The sequence below is a fragment of the Lagopus muta genome, chromosome 13 (assembly GCF_023343835.1).
Source record: "Lagopus muta isolate bLagMut1 chromosome 13, bLagMut1 primary, whole genome shotgun sequence".
Classification (NCBI taxonomy): Eukaryota; Metazoa; Chordata; class Aves; order Galliformes; family Phasianidae; genus Lagopus; species Lagopus muta.
The window spans coordinates 2,400,116-2,421,430 of NC_064445.1; the positions used below are offsets into that span (position 1 = coordinate 2,400,116).

Sequence of the window (21,315 nt, forward strand, 5' to 3'; positions counted from 1 at the left end):
TGGATGAGCCCTGCAGGGGCAGTGGTTGGGGAAATTGGGGATGAGGCCCAGCTGCAGCACGAGGGGTCAGGGTGTGGAGAGCAGAGCTGGTGGCTCTCAGCCTCCCTGCAAAGCTCCACCCCCACTGCCGTGCGACTTTCATAACCCAGCGTGCTGCCACGTGTCTGCACAGACCCCGGCTGCCTTGGGGGACACAGGGCTCATCCTGTGCTCCGGCTGATATGTCCAACTGTGTACGCTGATGGCAGGATGGGAGCAGAGGGCTGAGCAGTGCAGGGAGCTGGGGCTGTAGAGCCTGCCCCATGGACAGGGGGTGGCCCTGGCACATGGGGTGCAGCAATCCACCTTGGAGTTAACACAGGCTGCCTTGTCCTCGCCGCACTGTGACACCAAATACTTCAGCTGAGGTGTAGCCCTGGAGCTCATGCACCTTCCTCTCCCCTGTAGGAACAGGGGGACAGAGCTGTCGTCTCCCTCTGCAGGCAGCAGGTACTGTCACACCTCCTCATCCTCCCCGCGGGTCACCGGGTGCTGCAGCTGCTGGGTGGGACGTGCGGTGTTGGCGGGGCTGAGCCCTGAAATCCAGGAGATCCAAGTCAGAGCAGCAGGACTTGCGGCTTGACGGAGGAAACTCACCCACTCATGGCATTCCTGCAGTACTCCTGCAGCACCGCCGGGCATTGCCATCCAAAAGAGCTGCAGGAGATCAAAGGCTGGGGTAGATTTCTATCATCTTTAGTTAGTCACACAGCTCCAGGCAGCAGCTTAAGCATGCACCACCCAGCAGCTGGTGAGGGGCCACGTGCATGTGATAATCCCCCAGCCGTGAGCCGCAGCAGGTGGCTGGCTCTAATCGGGCAGGCTTAATGGTCTCCTTGCTTTGCCTTTGCAGGTCCGGAAAGATGACTCGCTGCCAGGTGGTTGCCATCCTCCTGCTTTCCTTCCTTCCCAGGACCGCAGCTGGAAGTTCGCTTCCCACCCTCGTTCCCAGGTCCACAGTGCAGCTGGGCAGAGCGCGGTTCTCGGCCCGGCCCGTGCTGGATTTGGCTACACGCTGTGACCAGGCGTGTGTCCGCAGGGAGGCCGCCCTGCTGCCCCAGGACTTCCAGGAGTACCTCTTTTATGAGACACTGTACGCCAACGGCACCCGCACTCTCACCACGGTGGAGCTGAGCCCCGGTGAGGGCAGCACGGACAGGAGGTGGCCGAGGAGGCGCATGCGGCGCAAGCGACAGATTTACGGCACAGATGGGCGGTTTTCCATCAGTGGCAACCACTTCCTGATGGATTTCCCCTTCTCCACCACTGTTAAGATCTCCACGGGGTGCACGGGGGTGCTGGTGTCCGAGCAGCACGTCCTCACAGCTGCCCACTGTGTCCACGATGGCCGAGACTACGTGAAGGGTGCCAGGAAGATCAAGGTGGGCTTCCTGATGCCAGCCAATGGCACGGGGAGGCCGGCGATGCGCTGGGCTCGTGTGAGGCGCACGCAGGTGCCCAAGGGTTGGATCCAGAGCCTCAACTCGGTCAGCATGGACTACGATTACGCCCTTTTGGAGCTGCACAGACCACACCGGCGCCCGCACATGGAGCTGACGGTGGCTCCGGCAGCAGAAGAAATGGCTGGGAAGAGGATTCATTTCTCAGGGTTTGACAGCGACCGGCCGGGAGAGCTGGTGTACCGCTTCTGTGGGGTGGAAGATGAGACGACACATCTCATCTACCAGCACTGCGATGCCAGGCCTGGCGCATCCGGCTCTGGGGTGTATGGCAAGGTGTGGGATCCCGTGCGGCACAAGTGGGAGAGGAAGGTGATCGGTGTCTTCTCTGGGCATCAGTGGCTGGAAGTGGGGGGGGAGCAGCACGACTATAACGTTGCTGTTCGCCTGACTGCTCCCAAGTTTGCTCAGATTTGTTATTGGATCAGAGGGGACTATAAAAGCTGCCAGAATGAATGAGAACCGGAGCTTTCCTCCTCCCCTCCCCAGTGCAGACAGCTCTGAGTGTGGTGTTTGTGAGTGAGAATGAGAGTGAGGAGGAGCATTGCCTGCCAGAACTGCTCCGCTGCTAAACTTAATTCTGTCCCGGAGTGATAGGGTCTCTGCAACACACATGGGATCCAGCAGAGAGACTCAGCTAAGCCTGAAGAGCGTGTAAGCTCTTGTGGTGAACTCAGCATCAGACTTCTTTGCTAGAGAATCAGGTCCAGGCTGCTACCTGCAGCAGGTTAACTGCTAGCAGCTCTTAGAGTCGGTCACTGCATGCCTGTTCCCAGCTGCGCTGCTTCCCTTGGGTCACTTCAGGTGTCTCGGTTTGCTGGCTGTGCTGCCCTGCTCGGCACTGCCCCAGTTCTGTGAGGACAAAGGACTTTTTCTTCTAACGGCGCCTTTGTGTGCCTGATGAAAGATGCCTGAAAAGCAACCCTGGAGCCTGAGGTTTTTGGGCACAGTGCTCCAGCAAGGAGTGCAGCCAGGGCAGGAGGGGCTGCTCCAGCATGCTGGCAGCGCTGGTCTTTGATCACACCCCTGGCAAGGGTGGCTCTTCTGACTGCTGCAGTGTGGTGCCATGTAGGTACCTACGTGCTGCAGCCCAGGCTAAGAGCTGGGATTGCCTACTTACTTGTAAACCTTCTCATCTCTCTTTAATTCTCTGTGGGATGGGTGGCTTTAGAAGGAAGGCATTTACAGCAGCTGTAGTATTTGAGATGGATTCTTTTAAGCAAATACGTGTATTTCAATAAATGTCAGCACAAATCTCTTTGCAAACGTTATGCCGAAAGGGGAACGGTGCACAGCTTGCCAACACTGGTCTGGGACCTGCTGGAGAAGGGAGGTATCTCCCTCCAGGCAAAGATGAGCAGGACAAGCAGACCTGTGCAGAGAAGAAATTGCAGTGTCTTGGGAAGCAGGGACAGACATGCCTGCCACAGTCATGGAACAGCCCACGCAGGTGCTCGACTAAACAGATTTCTGCATGTTCTGTCACACACGTAGGAATTACATGACCAACAGGCCACATCAGGGGCAAACCGAGAGCTTGCCTTGTCTCCCTACCTCATATAGATGAGATTCTGTTGCTACCAGAAGAGTTTCACAGCAGATTTCCCTGTTTTTCTCACATCTTCTGCTAGCTGTTTGCCCAAGCAATTTTTCTGTGTAATCCGTATCCCCCCAAAGGACCTCACGTGATGCTGCTTTGCCAGGCTGGGCAGACAACTGCTTAGATTTTTCCCTTTAAATTCAGCATCCTGCTCCTTTTCCCTGCATCTCAGGGGGCAGCTCGTATCACAGACTTGTCAACTCTGTCATTTCTTCAGTCAGGTGAGGTCTAAACATGCAGCTCCTTCAGGACTTGTGACAGCTGTCAGAATGCAGCAACCTGACTTGCAAAACAAGTAAGTAGGAGACGTTTCAGGACATTAATGCTACCATCCCATCCTCCTCAGTAATGTGAGAGTTAAAGTAATTTAAATGATAATGCCTGGTCTACACACGGGTGTGCAACATTACAGTATGTATTATCTTGGATGAGACAGCCCATGAGCAATTGTGATTACATACTACTGGACAAGGAGCAGCTACTATTATTGACATCATACTAAACCAAATTAGTCAGAATTTAATTTGTCCAATGAAATCACTAACCCTGGCTGGGAGGTTTTGGGGGACGGATCAGTGGAGGGGTTTTAATCTTCTCTGGTCCCTTGTTTGGACCTAGGAAAAATTTAAGAGTATCAGCCATGCTTCTCTTAAATGGGGAAGAAAGTCTATCATGAACACAGGGAAGGGAGTTTCTGGTTCCTTCTTCTCTGAAATGCACATCACACTTTTGTATTGCTTCATATATGTTTCACACTGTGGAACAATTGACAAGATCACAAGCTTTCCCGGAATCTGTTGGTATGAAATGTAAGGATTTCTAACTCAGAGCAGCTATAGACTTTATAAGCACTTGCCCTCTGATATCAGCCATCAGCTATTGCAAAGCAGAAGAGGAAAAGCCAGTAGTAAGGGAAGCCAACAGAAATACAGCAAGACTTGTGCCCTCCTTCAGTATGCTCTCCATTTTGTGTTTGCAAGTGACAGCAACTTTAAAATACCATCAGGAAATGTTCCCTCCAGCTCTTGTCATGGAGCCAGAGGTTTTGATGAACAGATTGCAACAGGTACAGGACTCACTGTTTATTTAAAAAATGGAAAGAAACTTTTAACAAAATCATGCCAAACAGTGAGGATCTGAAAAAGCAGGCAGCACTGGGGCATCATAAAGAGAAAGGCTCTGCAGGCCATGACCAACCCAAGGGCTAGATGTACAGGCAAGCACCTCCAAGTGGACAGCAAGACCTTGCTCAGCTTCTCTCACACAAATAGTGATACTGCTTTGTAAGCAGATGAGCTTGTAAATTAGAACTCTGAAAGTTCTGTGCATCCCAACAAAGTGCCCGGGCACCCAGAGGGCTCCAATGGCACAGTTCACAAAGTTTTATCTGAGAGCAACCACAGCTGCAATCATGGCTCGGAAGAAGCCACCTGCTTAGCTGTAATGCAGAATGCATCCTAGCATGAGGTGCGTGTGACATGCTGCATTTCTTCTTACCAGAATGCTGCAGTTGTCCATTTGTTTCCCTTGTTGCCCTGTATCAGCACAGAACATCCTCTCTAACCCAGAAGAAAGGGGGAATGAACACATGTATATCCACAGTCTAAGGAGGGTCACCTTTGGCTGGAACTTGGATCTCACTCCCTACCCCAATCCAAAACGCGAGAACACGGCTAGCTCAAGAAGAGCAGAGCCCTCTATGAGCTAACACCCATGAGGCAATTAATAGACTGCAGGCTGTTGATTTGCCTTCTGCATCTGTATAATCTTGCCAAAACCGCCTCTTCCCACATCGTAGTCTGTCCGGTATTCATCTCGCACCTGGAGCAAGGCAGTAACACAGGCGTTAGCACCATGCTAGGCTTCACAGTCATCACCATTTCCTTGCTCAGTAGGTTGAGAAATGAAGTTCAGGTGAGAAGTAGTTTGGCTCAACTTGAAATCCCTTCAAACAACCCACCAGACAGATGGTGCAAGTGACAAATGAAGATACATCTGCTGGCTGATGACTTTTTAGAAGGGATGCAAAGATCCCCAAATATTTTGATTCAGCTTTGTCATCCAGCTTCCAACCTTCTGAATTGCTAGGCTTGGCCTCCAAAGCATTTCTCCCTTCCCCAGCCCTCCAGAAATCTGGAAGGGAAATCTAGCTTCTAACAGTGCAAACTGATGGGTCGTGAGATTGATCTAGAAGTTGCACTCCCTTTCCATTCAAAGTCTGCATCATTTAAAGAGCGCTAGCCTGGGACAAGGAAAATCCTGCTTGTACTGTCAGGAATTGTGGGATCCTGTCCAGTTGTAACCATAGTTACACTTCCAGATCTTAATACCAAGGTAGCACTGGCTACCAAAATCACCTAAAATTCATTGCTGGCTCCTTACCGTCTGCACTTTGTTCTGCATGAGACAAAACGAGCAAAACAGGACTGCCCTAAGGGGATTGCATTCGAGGTCTGAGCTGCTATTGCCTTTACCTGCCCACCAGTCTTTCCTCTTCCATACTGCCGTCCCTCCTTGAATCCTGCATCCCAGTCTGTCCGAACGATGCGATCGTCGAGCCGCGTGCCATTGATAAATCGCATTGCGTGTTCAGCATCTGCTCTCGTGTAATATCTGAAACACACTATAAGGGGAACTAAACCTGCTATTTTGTTGGCTGCGGGCAAAAAAAAGAAACAATAACAAACCATTGTACTTAAGCAGAAGAGCCTTCCCTGCCTTCCAGCCTTTGCTACTTTTCCTGCTCTTTTCTATGGGATCAAAAAGCTGCACTCGTATAAATCCAAGCTTAAAACAGCTCCCTCTCCTTCCTCAGGTTCTGACTGTAATGTTGCTACCTGTACAGACAAGAAATAGCTTTGGATCACTTATTTCACAAGTAGATAAAACAAACTGTTAGAACCTTGCTAAGGGCAAGAAATCTGATGCTTTTTAATACGATATTAAACTCAACTGAATTTGAGCAGGAGGCACCAGGAGAGCTCTGTGGGGACAGCTCACAGCACAGCGTGCACAAACGCATTCCCTGCGCTTGGGAGCAGTGCCACAGATCGCTCTGCTGGTTCTGCAGGTGTGAAGCCAAGGTGAGAACGCAAACACGTGCCCTTAGCTTGGGCCACACAAGGGCTCAGCATCCACACAGGACCTTCACCCATGGCAGCACAGTACGATTTGGGTGGTGATGGGAATGCAGGCAGCAACGTGCCTGGAAGGAAGCCCTGTGAGTTTCACGCCTCTCAGGGCTTCTGACAGCTGAGCTTACTGCAAGTAGGGATCAGAAAGGATACTCCACAAAGCAGAAGCCGCAGGGTGTTTTCTTGATCTTGTCCAGCCCCATGACGATCCTCTTGACATCGCCGCACTTGGAGAACAGCTCCTGGATCTGCTCTTCGGTGGTGTAGAAGGACAGGTTGCCCACGTACAGCGTGGAGGAGATCTTCAGGAACTTCTCCTGCAGCTTTTTGCTCCCCTGAGGGCAAAGCCGAGCACAGGGCGGGCTCACACCCCGCCGGGCTCACACCCTGCGGTGCCCTCACGGCCCCGCCCCGTCGGCAGCCCCCGAACCGGCCGGGCCCCGCCGCCTCGTGCCCCGCCGCCCCCGCCCCGCGCGCACCCGGAAGTGCTGGTCTCGGTAACGGCTGATCTCGCAGTAGGAGTCGCTGTTGAGCCCGCTTAGCGTGGTGTGAAGCAGCCCCGACATCTCTCCCGCGCCCGGCAGGGCCGTGCTCCCAGGATCCTTCCAGAACCGGCGCGGCGCCCACAGGACAGCGGACTAACGGACAGGCCAACCGCCGCGCCGTCTGATTGGCCAGGCGGGGCGGAAAGGCGGGGCGATCGAGACGAGCAGCCAGTCACCGCGCGTTACTCCTCTCCCGGCCTGCAGCGCGGCGCCGTGGGAGACGCGCATGCGCCCTGCCGTACCGCCGGTCTCCTCAGGGCTGAGGGACGATGTCAGCCATGGTGGGCGGGCGGCTGGGCGCGGCGGGAGGTAGCGTCCGTTTTCCATCCCCGCCCGGGGCCTGCGGCTGCGTAGCCGCTCTCTGACTCACCCCTGACTGCTCCCTTCCCGGTTTGTCTTCCAGAGCTGCTCCGCGAGCTGCTGGTTGAGGAGGCCCCGCCCCGCATCGCGGCCCTCATTGAGGAGCTGTTCCGGGCGGCGGGGGCCCTCGGCGAGGCGGACGGCGGCGCGGCGGAGGTACGGCGCTGAGCACCGCCTCTCCTTCCCCGTGTCTGGGGCTCTCAGTTTGGTGCTTTCACCTTTTAACTCAGCGGCCTGAATGCGATACAAAGCATTTTGTGTTTAATGAGAGAACTCGGCGCGTTGATTCCGGGCCAAGCCCTCTCTATGAGGCTGTGATACGTCCAGGATGGGGTGCTGTGTGTCACATTCCGGTGTATTACCAGGCGCCTGCTTGTAGGCATGTCTTCCATAAGCTGATGAACTTCCAATGACTGATGAAAAATCCACAGCCCTCTGGGATGCGTTCTTAACAGATCTTATTGCCTTTATGCGAGGCTGCATCATCTTTTAACAAAAGTTTCTAGCTTTTGTTCTTTGTCTGATAACATCAGAAGTTTCTCTGTGTGGGTACTTAAAATAATTAAGCTACTTAATATCATTGGCTTGTTGGAGCACGTCCAGAGGAGAGCCACAAAAGTGATGCCAGGGATGGAATGCCTCCCTGTGAGGACAAGCTGAGAGCTGGGGCTGTGCAGCATGAAGAAGGGAAGGCTGCAGGAAGGGCTGAGAGCAGCCTGTCAGTACCTATAGGGGCTGTAAGGAAGGAGGGGACAGACTCTGTGGCAGGGTCTGTTGTGATATAAGATGTTGGGAAATAGTTTCAAAGTAAAAGAAGGGAGATTTAGGTTGGAGGAGATGTTCTTTACAATAGGGGCTGTGAGGCAGTGGCACAAGGTGCCCAGGGAGGTGGTGGTGCCCCATTCCTACAGACACCCAAGGTCGGGCTGGATGAGGCTCTGATGGAGCTGTGGGTGTCCCTGCTCAGGGCAGGGAGTTGGACCAGATGGCCTTTCAGGGTCCCTTCCACCTCCAACAATTCTATGAATACGGCCCTAAGAGTTAAAGTCCTACAGATGCATGTTCAAATCTGATACAATTCTCACAGCTCTTTTCCATTCCCTTCTAATTTTGCAACGTCTGTTTAAAATGTACATAATGGATTCTGAAAGCTGCCAGTGAACCAGTTGTGTTTTGGATGTGGTGATGTGCTGTTGCACAAATTTTGTATGTATGAATGCTTGTGAGAAAACTTCATTCCAGATGGGAAGGGTAAATCAGGTCATGTTTTGCTAGGCTTGGAAAAGGACTTGACAGAAACATATGTTAGGCTATTTCAGCAATATGACAGATTAATGGGATTTGTTTAGGAACATACTTGAATGTTTCTGAAGTCCACCACTTCTCAAACAGAATTTGCTGTTTTGTGTAACTTTAAATGGGAGCTGAAGGCACTGATGGATGACATGGCATATATCTTGCAGCTATCCATCTTATGATTAATTAGCTCTTTTTAGTTTCAGGTCGTGATTTGATTTACAGCTGTGTTCTTTCCTACCTTTGTCATCTCAGAGACACTCTCAAATTTTCAGAAGATGGGAGATAGTCTGTTAGAAGGCTGAGAATATGTTATAAAATGTGCTTGTGAAAAGAGGGTGTCCCTGCCAACTGCTTCCAAGTCTCTTGGAGTACCCAGCCTGTAGAAAGGAATAGTCCAAACCTGTACTTGTGGGTAATGTGAAAGATAGTAGCTTTGTCAGGAGTAAATCTCAATTTAATCCAATCCTAGGACAAAATTGAATGGAATTCTCTTTCTCAGGTTGAAGAGGGTGCAATAAGCCTGTGGAACTGGGCTGTAACCAAACACATGGGTTCTGTCATCAGCGATGAACAAAGAGCTAAATGTATGTATGCATTCTTTTCCTTTCTAAATGTGTTTTCGTGCTGCAGTGTGAGAAGGAAAAGCTCCCTGCTGCCAGGTGCATACATGGTGCTGTGGGTTGGTTTGGATATTTGCAGATAGGGTATAGACAAAGAAAACTGAGCAGCTAGACTTACACAGCGAGTTTGGGGAGCATCACCATGGTGTAACAGAGATCTTTGTGACACAGAATTGGTGTTGGTATTTGCATCACTCCTTCCTCCTGTGCCAGAGCATCAATAAAGAGGTGATGTTTCCAAAGGAAACTCTGCATTGACTTTTATTTATGCTATTTTAATATGCTGTTTTTTAAGGCCTGTGAGTGTGTGGACATAACTCTGATGTAAATCTTTCACTGTCAATTTCTAAAACGTGAAGTTGTTCTTTTTGATGTGATTCTCTTACCTGTATTTATGGACAGAAAAAATCTAAATCCTTTTTTTCACTGCCCTGCCTTAGCAGCTGCAGCCTATACACACCATCTGTATACAGCTGGGGGTTTGCTTTAGGGCTGGGGGAAAGCAAAGTGAGCTTTTACTCTATGCTGTCAACCAGTTCTTTATGTGGAGCTGCAGGACTGCAGTATCTGGCCTACATTTTTCTCTTAGGGGATAGCAATTAAAATTAAGTATAATGTGCATCATGTAAGTGATGTCAAGTGAAGGGAAAAGGGTAAGTTTATACAAAATAAGTGCTAATTGTTGTAGAACATAATGTTCTCAGATCTTATATCGCAGCTGAAGGGCCAGGGAGAGGCTATTTTAAATACATTAAGTGGTGTGTTTTCTACCCTCAGTGTATAAAAAAGGCCAGAAAATACTTGTGCTTTTTGCTTTGAAAACGTAAAGATTATTAAACTTGATTTCCCCATTTTGCTGAAGGCTGTTTGAGGTGCTCAAGACACTGTGAGCACCTGCAGTGTAATTAAGTCTTTGAATACTGTGTCTTTGACTTGAACTCTCTCTAAAGTGTTTAATAGACATTTTGAGGAGAATATCTTGGTATCTTGGGGTGGGTTTGTTTTCTTTTTGATGCCTGAAAAGCAATTTTAAGCAGCTTGACTCAAATTTTAATTCCGAATCTTCCAAAAGTTTCTCTCTCGTAGGTTTCAACCATCTTTAGGACGTGGCAGGGCCTGACTTTCTCAACAACAACAAAAAGGAACTTAGAAATATCTGCCTTACTTTCTTGCAGTGAGATTTGTTGCTTGCAGGCTGGTGCACCTTTGTGAAGGCAGTGATCCTCCAGAGGGAACCATTCGGAGGCAGATTTTGGTAAGGCTCAGGGCAGGTGAGCAGTGTGGGAAACCTTAAAACCTATTGCAGTTGCTTGGAAAGTGAGTGAGCTATGCCTGTAATTCTAGAGAAGATGCATGCTGAAGGTGGGCCTGTGTTATCACAGGGGTGCCTTGCTGAGTCAGTGCAGTTAGCATCACATCTTTGTCATGTGTGAAAATGTTAGAAGGGCGGCGCATTCATTTATTTCAGTGTCTTACGGTGTTGTGTAGTGGGGCACCATGAGCCTTGTGCTGCAAGCAGAGTTCATTCGTATGTGAGACACTTGTGACAAACTGAAGAGCTGGAATACCTCTCCTACATAACACAGACATCAGTAAGAAGGGATGTAAGGGATCACTGCCCTGGCAGTGACCAGATCTTCACAAAGCACTGATCATTTTCTCCTGCAGATGTCGATGAAAACTGGAAAAGGGTGGATAGATATTGGCAAAGCTGATGTTGCTGATGAATTCTTAGAGATTGCCTTGAATGTAAGTCCTTCTCTGGTTCTAGTTCTTTATAAACACACCTGTCTGTGACTTCCATGGGTCACGCTTCGGCTTTGTTTTCCAGAGCATAGAAAAGCTGTCTGCAAAATTACGCAAGGAGGGCGATGGTGAAGCAGATATTCATGTGTGCAGAGCTGATGTGGAGAAGGACCTCTTCAAAGTGCTCTCTTATCAGGCTGAATCAGTATGTGTTCCTCCCAGCTTACTTTATAAGTTCCTAGGGGGTACGGAGGTAACCTCTGACCTGCTAATTAGGTGTATGAATGCCTGGCACTGCAGGCTTGCTGAAGGATGCATTTTCTTTGCTTAGATGTAAGATATCAGATGTGATGTTTGAGTTCGGTGTTGCAATTATTTAATGGTTTTTAATTTGCCTGATTTATCGCAGTCGTTTCTGCTGCCTTGTTTATATCTTCTCATTCAGATTTGCTGCTCTGTAATTTGGGTGTTTATACAACAGCTGCCTTTCTGAATCATGTGTCAGTTCCAAAGGTGACCTGTGCTTGCCCAGGTAGAACTGCCTTAGAGCCTGGGTCCCCAAAGCTGCATTTGTGTAGCATGTATAGAGCACCATTGGTCATTCCAAAGCACTCATCAGACTGTGCTGGATTTGCAACTAAATTGGTTGAAAAACATATGAAGGTGCTGTTGGTAGCCAGGGTTCACGTCTGACAAGCAGATATTATAGGCCACGTGTCCACAGTCTGCTCTACCTTACAAGTTTCTTGACTTTTATGAGCAATATAATCAAAGTATTGCTGTTCAATGACATCGGATAGAAATCTTCCTATACATGGATACCCTCTCTTCCATGACCCAATGCATGCTGCTTTTTACATGTAAAGGCTTTGAAACAGTGGGAGAATGGGTATCAAATGGCAATGTTTGACAAGAATGAGTTCCATGGCATTTGAAACCTTCCTTCAAGTCTCAAGCTCTGTCAGTGTGCAGCAAGGTAGGAATTATGATTGATGATTTAAGGAAAGAAGTCTGGCTGAACGTGAGAGAAGTTTGAAAATATGCTGAGTGTTTTGTAGGGGATCAGCAGGGCAGATTAAATTAATTCAAAGTACATCATTCAGAAATTCTGTGTTTTGAGAGGCATTGTCCTGACTTTTGCTGCCTGACTGAAGTTTCTGAGTACTTTGTCAGCACTACAGAGTGTTACAGACACATGGGTATAAATGAGAGAGAAATCAGCTGCTCCCATTTGCTGATAACAGCACTGATCTCAGAATGCAGAAGGGGTTACTGTCTTCAAAATTACGAGGAGCTTCCCTAAACAGACCAAAATTTTTCATTTAACTTCTAATTGAGACGAGAGGACCTTAAATTACTGGAGAGGTGTTTCAACACTTGTTAAGCTGTCCAAGATTTGCTGTTATCTGACATGTGGATGAATCATGCCTTGGATCTGAGCCTTTCACACTACCTGAGGGCTGCAGGGCACTCCTGGATGTCTTTCAGTGTATAAAAACACACAGAATTATTGTAGCACTGTAAGGACAGGTATCTAATCTCAAACTCGGCTGTACTGAATGCAAAAAAGGCCTGCAATCCAAGTCTTTTTAGATTAGAGAACCAACCTTGTAGCAGATTTCAGAGGCAAGTAGTTAACTTACAGATTGTTGGCACGTTCTGCTTTCCTAGGCAGTTGCTCAGGGGGATTTTCAGAAAGCAACGCAATGCGTGCAGCGCTGCAGGGACATGTTGGTGAGGCTGCCGAGAGAGGTCAGTGAAATCATGCCTCCTTTATCGTGCCAGAGTTGGCAAATGTTTTCCTCCCCATATATTAAAGAATGACACGTGCTATATGTTGAGAAAGTTTTTAGGTTTTCCATTTGCTCAGAGTTCATCATTTGAAATAGAATGATCATAGAATTACAGACTGGCCTGGGTTGCAAAGGAGCACAGTGCTCATCCAGTTCCAACCCCCCTGCTGTGTGCAGGTCACCAACCAGCAGCCCAGGCTGCCCAGAGCCACATCCAGCCTGGCCTGGAATGCCTGCAGGGATGGGGCATCCACAGCCTCCTTGGGCAACCTGTTCCAGTGCCTCACCACCCTGTGTGAAAATGATAAACCTTTCCTAAAGAATGCATGAAGACAAGTAATCGAGACAGGCAAAAGAATTTCTAAATAGAATCTGGCACTGCTCTTCTGCAGAAACAGCTGTGCCTCTTTATCTTGTGTGTTGCTTCTTTGCTCCTACCGGTGAACTTTTGTCTGCAAACAGGTGGGCCCAGAGAAGAGCTGAGCTGCTGGGCTTTTGATATGCAAGTCAATCCTCAGCACTAATCTTCATGTTAATGAAGCTGCGGAGCTATGGGAACGCTCACTGCTCAGAGAGCTGGCAGGTTTTGGGAGCGCTTTGTGTGATGCGGGGTGCCTGAAATGCAGCCGTTCGCTGTATTTTGGTTATGAGAGCGATCGTTTTGTTTTTTTTTTTGGTTCACCCGCCCTGAATCTGTGCTTTTGTCTCTGGATTGCAGTGAGATCAGAAATAAGTCAGTTTAAAGCAAGATGCTGTTCTGCAGCTCTCGTTCTTGGCTGAGGGTTTGAATTCCCTCGCAAGGAGCACGTTTTGTACTTTGAAAAGACAGTTACCAGGGAGGCGAAATGGATGCAAATATTAGCAGTCTGTTGGCATTGAAAACGCTTTCCTGTCTCCTCTTTGGACAGCTGCAAACATGACAGTTGCAAATCATTTCAGCTGAAAGACAAGTTGTTATGAACAGATACTGTCAGGCCTGACTGATAAAGCAAAAAGCAGCAGTGCTCCGAATAACCAAGCATTCAAACACATTTTTCTCCTCTCACCGGTGGTGCAGATCATCCTTTTATAATGCAAAGGTGCATGCTGGAAAAAAGGCTATCATGCAGGAGGTGGAATTGCGTTCATTGATGCAAAATTAAAGCTCATTTGTCACTTTTGTAAAGGAAGTTGTAATATTCCATTTTTTCCTCTCAAGTTTTATTTTGCATGCTTTGCACAGTTGTAGAGCTTTCAGCTTGGCTTCTTGTGGAACCATTCAGCTTCATGCAGTGAAGAATTCTGATTTGCACATCCTAAACTGGCTCACATCACTTCACTTTCCCACAGAACAGTATGATTTTAGTCATGTTCACTGCTGCCCTATCAAATAAGGTCAGAAGTGATCCCAGGGGGTATCTTTAAAGAACGTGAGACTGAGTGCCATAGATGTGGTGCTGTGTCTATGAGAACGCTGTAGCAGCAGCAGCCTTTTGTTGCAGACCCGTTACCTGGCAATCCTCTGTTACAACTTCGGAGTGGAAACCTATGACTGTAGGAAGTATGAGCAGAGCTCCGTTTGGCTCAGGTAATGTGAAAAGGCAACCGAAGTTGCTTTTGTCATGTAAAAATCTGCTTTTGTCAGGTAAAAATCTGCTTTTGTCAGGTAAAAATCTGTGTGAAGGAGAGGAGGGAGCGAGGGAAAGCAGAAGGTTGATGGGAAATAAGGGAACATAGGATTTTCACTGAACCATACTGGCTGAGCAAACACTCAGTGCCTGTTGTACTCCCCTGCCTAACATTTATGTCTGTTTTTCACGTTGATTTTCATGCCGTTAAAATGAAAGCCTTCTTTCCATGTGGAAGTTGTTCTCCTTAAAGCTCCTTCCAAATAGATTGCATTTATGAAGAGGCCACTTGCACACAGTAGTGATGGAACTTGAAAACTTCAGAGAAACGTGAAAGGATTTTTCTGTTTTCGAATAGATTTATTTTGAAGGAATATTTGAATTTCTCAGGGAGGAAAATTGCTTCACTGACAGCAAAGCCTGGCTGATGAAAGACACAAATGTCAAGGTGAAAGATGAGTAGCTGGGCAGCAGTAGAGATGGTTTGGGCAGCATCCAGTAGGTATTGTGTTATTGCTAAGGAAGAGAACTTGGCTGTCAGGAAAAGTATCCTCGTACCAAGGGCAGGAGAATTGTTTTTATTTCTTCTTGTTCTTTTTGTTTTATATACGCAGGAGGGTAACAACTGCCAACACATCTAATTCAAGATGCTTATGGTCATGTTTGCATTCACAGAATACTTTTAGAAATGCTTGGAGTTGATGACAGCTGGTGCTTTGGAGATTATTTTATATTTTGTTCTAGAGGAAAATTAAACACTGAGTCCTGGGATAAAATCTGGGGAGGAAATAAGGCTTTACCAAGAGCAGATATTTATCTGGATATAGAGATTTAGCTCCATCTAGTGGGATGAGATGCTGTATGAGATTAGGAAACAATTGTCCTGTTTTTAACAGTGCTTAATTTGCACCATTTGACATGAAATCTCTCGTGGAATTACTGCTGTGTTTTCCCTGGGGGGTCCTTTGTGCTGTCCTTCAACTTTCAGGTAATGAGTGAGAAATTGTGACCTCCAGGTCCTGTTTTTGTGCTACTGATTTGCTGTGATGTTGAGACTGGGTCACAAACACCTTCTGTGTATGACTGCAATATCTGTCAGGTGAGAGTGAGAGCAGTTACCTCCTCCAGACACCTTTAGCTAGAAGTGACAGAGCCCAACGAAATGGAAGATAGTAGAGAATGTGGTGCAATAGGTCGAAGGAAGTGATTGAGGACAGTGTTCAAAATGAGGATTCAGAAAAAGAGAATCAGTTCTCCTGTAAGGTGGAGTACTGAGACTGGCTTGTGTGATTTATGAGGTTTCTGAGTGCTTCAGAGATGGGGAAGGATGGGAATGTTGCATGTATCAGAGGACTGGCTGAGTTTATCCCTGTCATCACATGTAATGTTAACTTTCCCTTGTTGTTGGTAGCCAGAGTTATGACATTGGGAAGATGGACGTGAAGAATTCTGTTGGGAAAGAGATGCAGGTAAGAAATAGAGAAATTGCTGTTTGTAAATAGGAGGGTTTGGTTAGCATAACTCCAGTACAGCTATTTCTACTGTGCCAAATCTGACCAGTCATTCTGTGGCCTCTTCTATAGTCCTGTCTGCTGTGAAGATTGGCAAAGCTGCAGACCCCCTTGCTGTGAGCATTGGTCTGAGAGCTGAGTCACTATTAAGTGCCCTTAATCACGTTTGAATCTACTGTTTCACAGAGATTTAGCTGCAGGAAAATAAGACTCAGGTTCTTAGAGGCCATCATTCCTTCCTTCCTCCCCATTCTTTCAAATCATCATTACATACATCTTGTCATTTCTGAGGTGTGTTTGAAGGCCATTCTCTTATATGTCTTTTTTTTTTTCTTCTGAAGTTTGTAACTCTTGTTCATTTAATTTCTTCTCTCATTCTTTTTTTTAACACATCTCTGAATTTCCTCATTACTCTTCTGCTCCCTGAGCTCTCTGGTTGATTCCTGTCCTGTCAGGACTCCACACACAGCACTGCTGCTCGAGCTTTGAGCTGAGCAGTCACAAGTCTGCTGTCAGACGAGCATTCTTTCGACTGAGAGAGCTTTATTTCTCGTGGCCTTAAAATTTAAGCCTTTTGTGTCTGTGTGAGTTCCTGTGTTCTTCCTGCTGTTGGATTTGAACTTTGCTTTTTCCAGGCAAAAGCGCTGCGCTTGTTAGCAACTGCCTATTTTGAGTGGGATTGCAGCCTGCATCTTGACAAGGCACTGAAGGCTATCGACTTGGCAAACAAGGTAGTGGTGTGCTCTGATATCTGTGGTGTGCAGTAACTGAAACTCTAGCATTATTAACATCTGCTAACGTGACACAGACCACTGGTGTTTTCCTTGAAATCAGCTGACTTAGGGGCTGAGCTGGTTTTGCTTTGCTTTTTGTGCTCCTAAATACATTTTGATATTTGTACCTTTCTAGAGAAGCCCAGCTCAGTATGTAGATGCAGAGCAGTGTTGCTGCCTGTGGTTCTATTAGCAGTGAGACCCACTGACAGTGGTGTGACTAAATGGCATGAAAACTGTCTGACCTTGGTTTCCAGTGGGTATCTCCATACTACATTTTGAGTCCCCATTTCATTACCCTTACAAATGTTTGAGCAGGGAGCAAAGAGAGTTCCATGCCAACAGCAGCCTTATTTTAAGCAGTTAATTTAACTGTTTTGCCTTGCTAGCTTGACTATTTTTCTTCAGGAACCTGAAAAAAGAACTGTAGCTGAAGAGAGTTCGTATATCTCTAAGCAGCTGCTGCTCTGAGATCTTGTGCTCTCATAGAAATTCCATTTGCCATGTAGGGAGTGGGATTAATTTTATTCTTCTGTGTCTTCAGTTTACTGAAAAAACTTGAATTCAAAACCTTTCAGTTTGTTGTTTGTTGACCATTCTTAAACTTCTGTTATTTGAGTCACTCAAAATAAATCATAAGTATAAAATCCTGTTGGAGGTGAAAGCTCAAATCCAGTTTTCAACATAGCAGGAAAGCTTTCAGAGGGAGGTGCTGAGGATGCTGGTGAGGTCAGGGTAAGTGGCAGTGCATTCAAACCACTCCTGTAATACATCACTGCTACGTCTGAGCTGTTTGTGTTCTGTATCTACCTTCAGAAAAGTGTCTGAAATGGAAGAGTGTTCTGATAGTATATTTTTTGGTAATATATGGAAAGCTAGAAGAAAAATGTTATTCTGAAGTTTGATATATACAGTATTTTAATGAAAGCTGCAGTAGAAAGCCTTTATTATTTCTGTTTGTTCCCATTGTTGTTCTGCCCTAAATTTCTACAAAGAGTAGAATATCCAAGTGATGGATTGTTTTTCCCTATGCAGGAGAATTTGCATCCAGCAGGGTTTTTTCTGAAAGTTAAAATTCTTCTTAAAAGTGGAGCATCAGATGAAGACATCAGCTCAGGTAGCACAGTTCTGTGCAGGTGCCATGGGAAGGTGATGCTTTTCCATGTCCGACTGGACAGCCTGAGTGAACGGATTGAGAAGGGAAAAACCAGCATCTCCTTGTTTTGTGTTCTAGAGGAATTCTCACATGCTAAATGTCACAGTTCTGATTTGGCATTTGGGCCATAACAGCCAGTGTTAGCAGAGGGACTGCAGGGCTGGAATACCAGGGCTGTCACATTCTGTAGTGTTACTTTAATTGTGAGACAGAGAGGAAAGTCAGAACACAGCTGACGTGTCTTATTCTTCCTTGGTTTTAGAACTACTCGGTTCTTTTTTTTTCCCCTCAAAGAATTTGTAAGACCATACATTGAGCTGTCATGTGTCTGAAGCTGATTGAATAATCTTAACAGCATTGTGCTCTTTTTAGCTGTTGCAGAATTCCAGCACCATGAGATGTCTTTAGACTTTTGTTTGAATACTGCCAAGCTGCTGCTGGAGCATGGAAGGTATGAAAGCACCATTAAGTGCAGTGAACACACAATATTTGGCTTTGTAGCTGCTCCTCTATAAGCAAAGATCTTCTATTACATAGTGACGCTTTACCTAGGAGCTGGCAGAGGCAGGGAAGCCCTTTTTATAGGCAGCCTATCTGTGCAGTGGGAAGGTGGTACATATTAGCACAGCAGGGTGAGAAACAAAGTCTAGTGGTGATTTGCAATATTGTAGCCTTACTTTGGAATAATCAGGATCATCTCCATGTAGTTCTAGTATTTGCCACAGGTCTGGAATTGTATTTCTCTTCCCTGTTAACTAACCAACACTGAAAATTAAAGGTTTAGGAGTCCCAGTGAAAAACAGTATGAGGTTGAACAGATTGCAAGACAAAGGCATGACATTTCACAGTGTGGACTGCTGCACTGTGATCACCTGCATGTGCACTTCTGTCTTGCAGTAATTTCTAACTCTGTCACTGTGAGATGAAAGTTATCTTGTGAATACTGTAGAACAAGCATGTGCTAATAGGAAGTGACTACAGAATAGATGAACTGTGGTGCATTCATACCTTGATTGACTCTGTCAGTGTGGTTGTGTGCCAGTAATGCCAATGAGAAACACACTGAATGTGTGAATGTTACTCTTTAGAATGGAAAATTAACAGCTTTTTATGTGCAGCCTCTTAAAATTCTGTCAATGTGAACAGGGAATCAGTTGGCTTTGATTTCCTGAAATCTGTTGCTGAACGATTTGAAGCTTCACCTGACTTTGGAAAAGTCACCCTGCTCTACATCGAGTTCTTGTTGCAGAATAAGAGGGAGCTGCTTGCTAAGCAAAAGGTTGAAGAAATTATTATAGGTCTGTATCCCTGTTTTGCTGCCACTTACTGAAAGCTGCATTTAGTTGGCTAGCCTTGAATTCTGATTTTATTTTTTTAATATACTCTCATCTTTCTTTTTGTTTGTGTCTACCTTCCCTTCTGTTTCTTTGGCATGGCAACTCTCAACTTCCATAATGAATGACAGCTATGATAAAGCTTCAGGCTAAATTCTCTTGCTAAAACAGTTCCTTCTTCTCAGTGTGGGCTGTGTGAGTTTGATGCATGTGGGAACATAAACATTTGCTAGAAATTCTGTGTGATGTTAATGCTTTGCCCATCCAGCTCAATGTATTTTTGTATATCAGCATTAAAACAGATTGCATGTCCTTGTTTGAGCAGCTGAATTACAGGTTCCTTTTCAGGTCCTTTGCACCTGTAGCACAGTCGTGCTTCTTGGCTGTGGTATCTGCTGCAAATCAGACTGTGCTTTATGTAGCATTTAGCTAGGTGCAAAAGCCATGCTGTCATCATTAGAGCATGACAGTAGTTATTCTCTTGGTTGCTACTTTTTCTTTCCAGAAGCAGGATCTGGAGCGCTGGATCCTGGATGAAGCTATTGCTGTGTTTTTGTTTCTTGTTTTAGGCAACATACTTTAAACATGCTTTAAACATAGATAGCTCACAGGTAGTTCTCTCAGTGTGGTTAAAGTTCTTGTAAAGTGATGACTTGCAGTATCTTTTCAGGTCACTACACTGGGAAACAGCTGTTGCCTGAAACCTTGAACCGACTGCACATCATCCTGTGGGACACAGCTGCCAAACATTATGAGGTTTGGAACTGTGTAGCGTTGATGTTTGTATGAGTGAAAGTGAAGATCTTCTTTTTCTGACTTCTTTGATATGTCTGGCTTTGTATAGAGGGTAAGTTGTTAGTAAAATCCCTGTTCCATTTGGAACTGGTTTGACTTTCGTCCTGATAGGTGCTCTTTTCCATTCAAACATCAGGCTTCAGGTAGGTTCCTCTCCAGGTTTGTAAATGGGAACAGTTATACCAGAATGGATCAGCCACAGAAGCCGTGCAGCCCACTGTTCTGGTTGTGTCCTGGGAAGAGTTCAAAAAACCTTAAAATATTCCTTACACTGAGACATCTGTAGTGGAATAGCAGGAATAGGTAAAATATTTGTTCTCCTAACTCATGTGCCTGTGCTGGGGGTTCAGTGACTGCTCATCTGGGAAAAAGCCTACTTTACTATCTGAATCTTTCATTTCCTATGATGGTTTTGTTTGATTTAGGAAAACAAGCCAATTAATCATGCCTCTTCCTTTTATTTTTTAATTTCCTAGGCAAAAAGCTATTCTGAAGCTCTTAACTGGTACAACTATTCTGTCAGCTTCTATACACCTGGGCAGATAGATCAGAATCTGGCTAAGTTGCAGAGAAATATGGCTTCTTGCTATCTTCATCTGAAACAAATTGACAAGGTGTGTTTATTAAATAACATTGTTTTTGTGTTTGTAGCTATATCATTTGGACTTAGTTTACATTTTTGTTCCTGTACCTCTTTGGCATTGAGAGGATCTGAGAGATACACTGGGTATCTTCACTGCTTCGGGGGCCTCTTCTATCACCCATCCTTGTAACAGGGGAAACGATCCACAGGTTGTCTTAGCATGCCTCACAGCATCAGGTTTCTTTTCAGATTAGGGGCCATCCTCCCTTCAAGACAGATGAGCCTCAGCAGAAAAAACATTTGACTTGTCACACTGTGACACTTCCATGCACTGTTAGCCCTCAGCCCTGCAGAGCTGTGCATGTGCATTACCTGCCTGAGTTCTGATTTGGGGATGTTGAACTTCACAGTTCAAAGTGGCAGAATGGAGTTTTAATCTCTCAGCATTCTCAGGGCTTCTTCTGCTTTCTAATTCTGTGGCTCCAATGGAGGAATTGCTTTCTTCCTCATTACAGTCATTGTCTGTCCTTGGTGTTATCTTCTCTCTGATCACTTTTCTTTTGGGGGGGTTGTTGCCAAACCAAACTTGTACAGTAATTCTGTGAACATCTGTAATGAAACCATTACAATTTTTAGCTCTCTCCTGTCGCATCATTGCACTGAATTCCTTTCTTTTCTGTGTATAGGCTAAAGAGGCAGTTAAAGAAGCAGAAAGGTGTGATCCAAACAGCATCTTTACTCAATTCAGCATCTATAAGATTGCAGTGATGGAGAGTGACACTGATAAAGGTAGAACTTGAAAGGCAAAAAGGTTCTCTACAACGATCAGAAGCGTTGAGTGTCGTAGCTAATGCTCAGCAGACATGGACTGTTAATTCTGGGAAAGACATAATAGAGAAAAGATAGGAGAAGTGTCTGTGAAATCACTGAAACTGTCAGCCTGTAGATTTTGGGCTGTCA

General features: G+C 46.2%; 3 protein-coding genes across 3 annotated transcripts in view; 2 read left to right on the forward strand and 1 right to left on the reverse strand.

Annotated features, from left to right (window-relative positions):
• Positions 1 to 126: 126 nt before the first annotated feature.
• On the forward strand, positions 127 to 4,040 carry LOC125699859 (serine protease 23-like). The gene is made up of 2 exons (XM_048959844.1): positions 127 to 489; positions 893 to 4,040. The coding sequence occupies exons 1-2, from the start codon at positions 425 to 427 to the stop codon at positions 1,956 to 1,958; spliced, it is 1,131 nt and encodes a 376-aa protein (XP_048815801.1). The 5' UTR covers positions 127 to 424; the 3' UTR covers positions 1,959 to 4,040.
• A 126-nt stretch (positions 4,041 to 4,166) lies between these two features.
• On the reverse strand, positions 4,167 to 6,907 carry LOC125699860 (nuclear cap-binding protein subunit 2). The gene is made up of 4 exons (XM_048959845.1): positions 6,713 to 6,907; positions 6,387 to 6,568; positions 5,574 to 5,712; positions 4,167 to 4,920 (listed from the first exon to the last, which is right to left on the reverse strand). Exons 1-4 carry the CDS (start codon positions 6,797 to 6,799, stop codon positions 4,822 to 4,824), a joined length of 507 nt encoding a protein of 168 aa, XP_048815802.1. The 5' UTR covers positions 6,800 to 6,907; the 3' UTR covers positions 4,167 to 4,821.
• Positions 6,908 to 6,984: 77 nt separating this feature from the next.
• TEX11 (testis expressed 11) overlaps positions 6,985 to 21,315 on the forward strand; it is a 28,063-nt gene continuing 13,732 nt past the window's right edge. The window contains exons 1-16 of the mRNA XM_048959163.1: positions 6,985 to 7,087; positions 7,182 to 7,294; positions 8,937 to 9,021; positions 10,233 to 10,312; positions 10,726 to 10,806; positions 10,889 to 11,008; positions 12,475 to 12,555; positions 14,078 to 14,163; positions 15,615 to 15,672; positions 16,350 to 16,445; positions 17,523 to 17,604; positions 18,016 to 18,094; positions 18,790 to 18,941; positions 19,648 to 19,733; positions 20,249 to 20,386; positions 21,042 to 21,144. Coding sequence (XP_048815120.1) covers positions 7,048 to 7,087; positions 7,182 to 7,294; positions 8,937 to 9,021; positions 10,233 to 10,312; positions 10,726 to 10,806; positions 10,889 to 11,008; positions 12,475 to 12,555; positions 14,078 to 14,163; positions 15,615 to 15,672; positions 16,350 to 16,445; positions 17,523 to 17,604; positions 18,016 to 18,094; positions 18,790 to 18,941; positions 19,648 to 19,733; positions 20,249 to 20,386; positions 21,042 to 21,144 — 1,480 coding nt within the window. The 5' untranslated portion in view covers positions 6,985 to 7,047. The remainder of the gene's footprint in view (positions 7,088 to 7,181; positions 7,295 to 8,936; positions 9,022 to 10,232; positions 10,313 to 10,725; positions 10,807 to 10,888; positions 11,009 to 12,474; positions 12,556 to 14,077; positions 14,164 to 15,614; positions 15,673 to 16,349; positions 16,446 to 17,522; positions 17,605 to 18,015; positions 18,095 to 18,789; positions 18,942 to 19,647; positions 19,734 to 20,248; positions 20,387 to 21,041; positions 21,145 to 21,315) is intronic.

Excerpts from the sequence above, each read along its gene's own strand:
- LOC125699859 (XM_048959844.1), top strand. The coding sequence starts at position 425 with ATGCACCTTCCTCTCCCCTGTAGGAACAGGGGGACAGAGCTGTCGTCT. Across the intron at positions 490-892 it reads TCTCCCTCTGCAGGCAGCAG|GTCCGGAAAGATGACTCGCT; the intron begins GTACTGTCACAC and ends TTGCCTTTGCAG.
- LOC125699860 (XM_048959845.1), bottom strand. The coding sequence starts at position 6,799 with ATGTCGGGGCTGCTTCACACCACGCTAAGCGGGCTCAACAGCGACTCC. Across the intron at positions 6,569-6,712 it reads ACCGAGACCAGCACTTCCGG|GGGAGCAAAAAGCTGCAGGA; the intron begins GTGCGCGCGGGG and ends CTTTGCCCTCAG. Across the intron at positions 5,713-6,386 it reads TGCGGCTTCTGCTTTGTGGA|ATATTACACGAGAGCAGATG; the intron begins GTATCCTTTCTG and ends AGTGTGTTTCAG.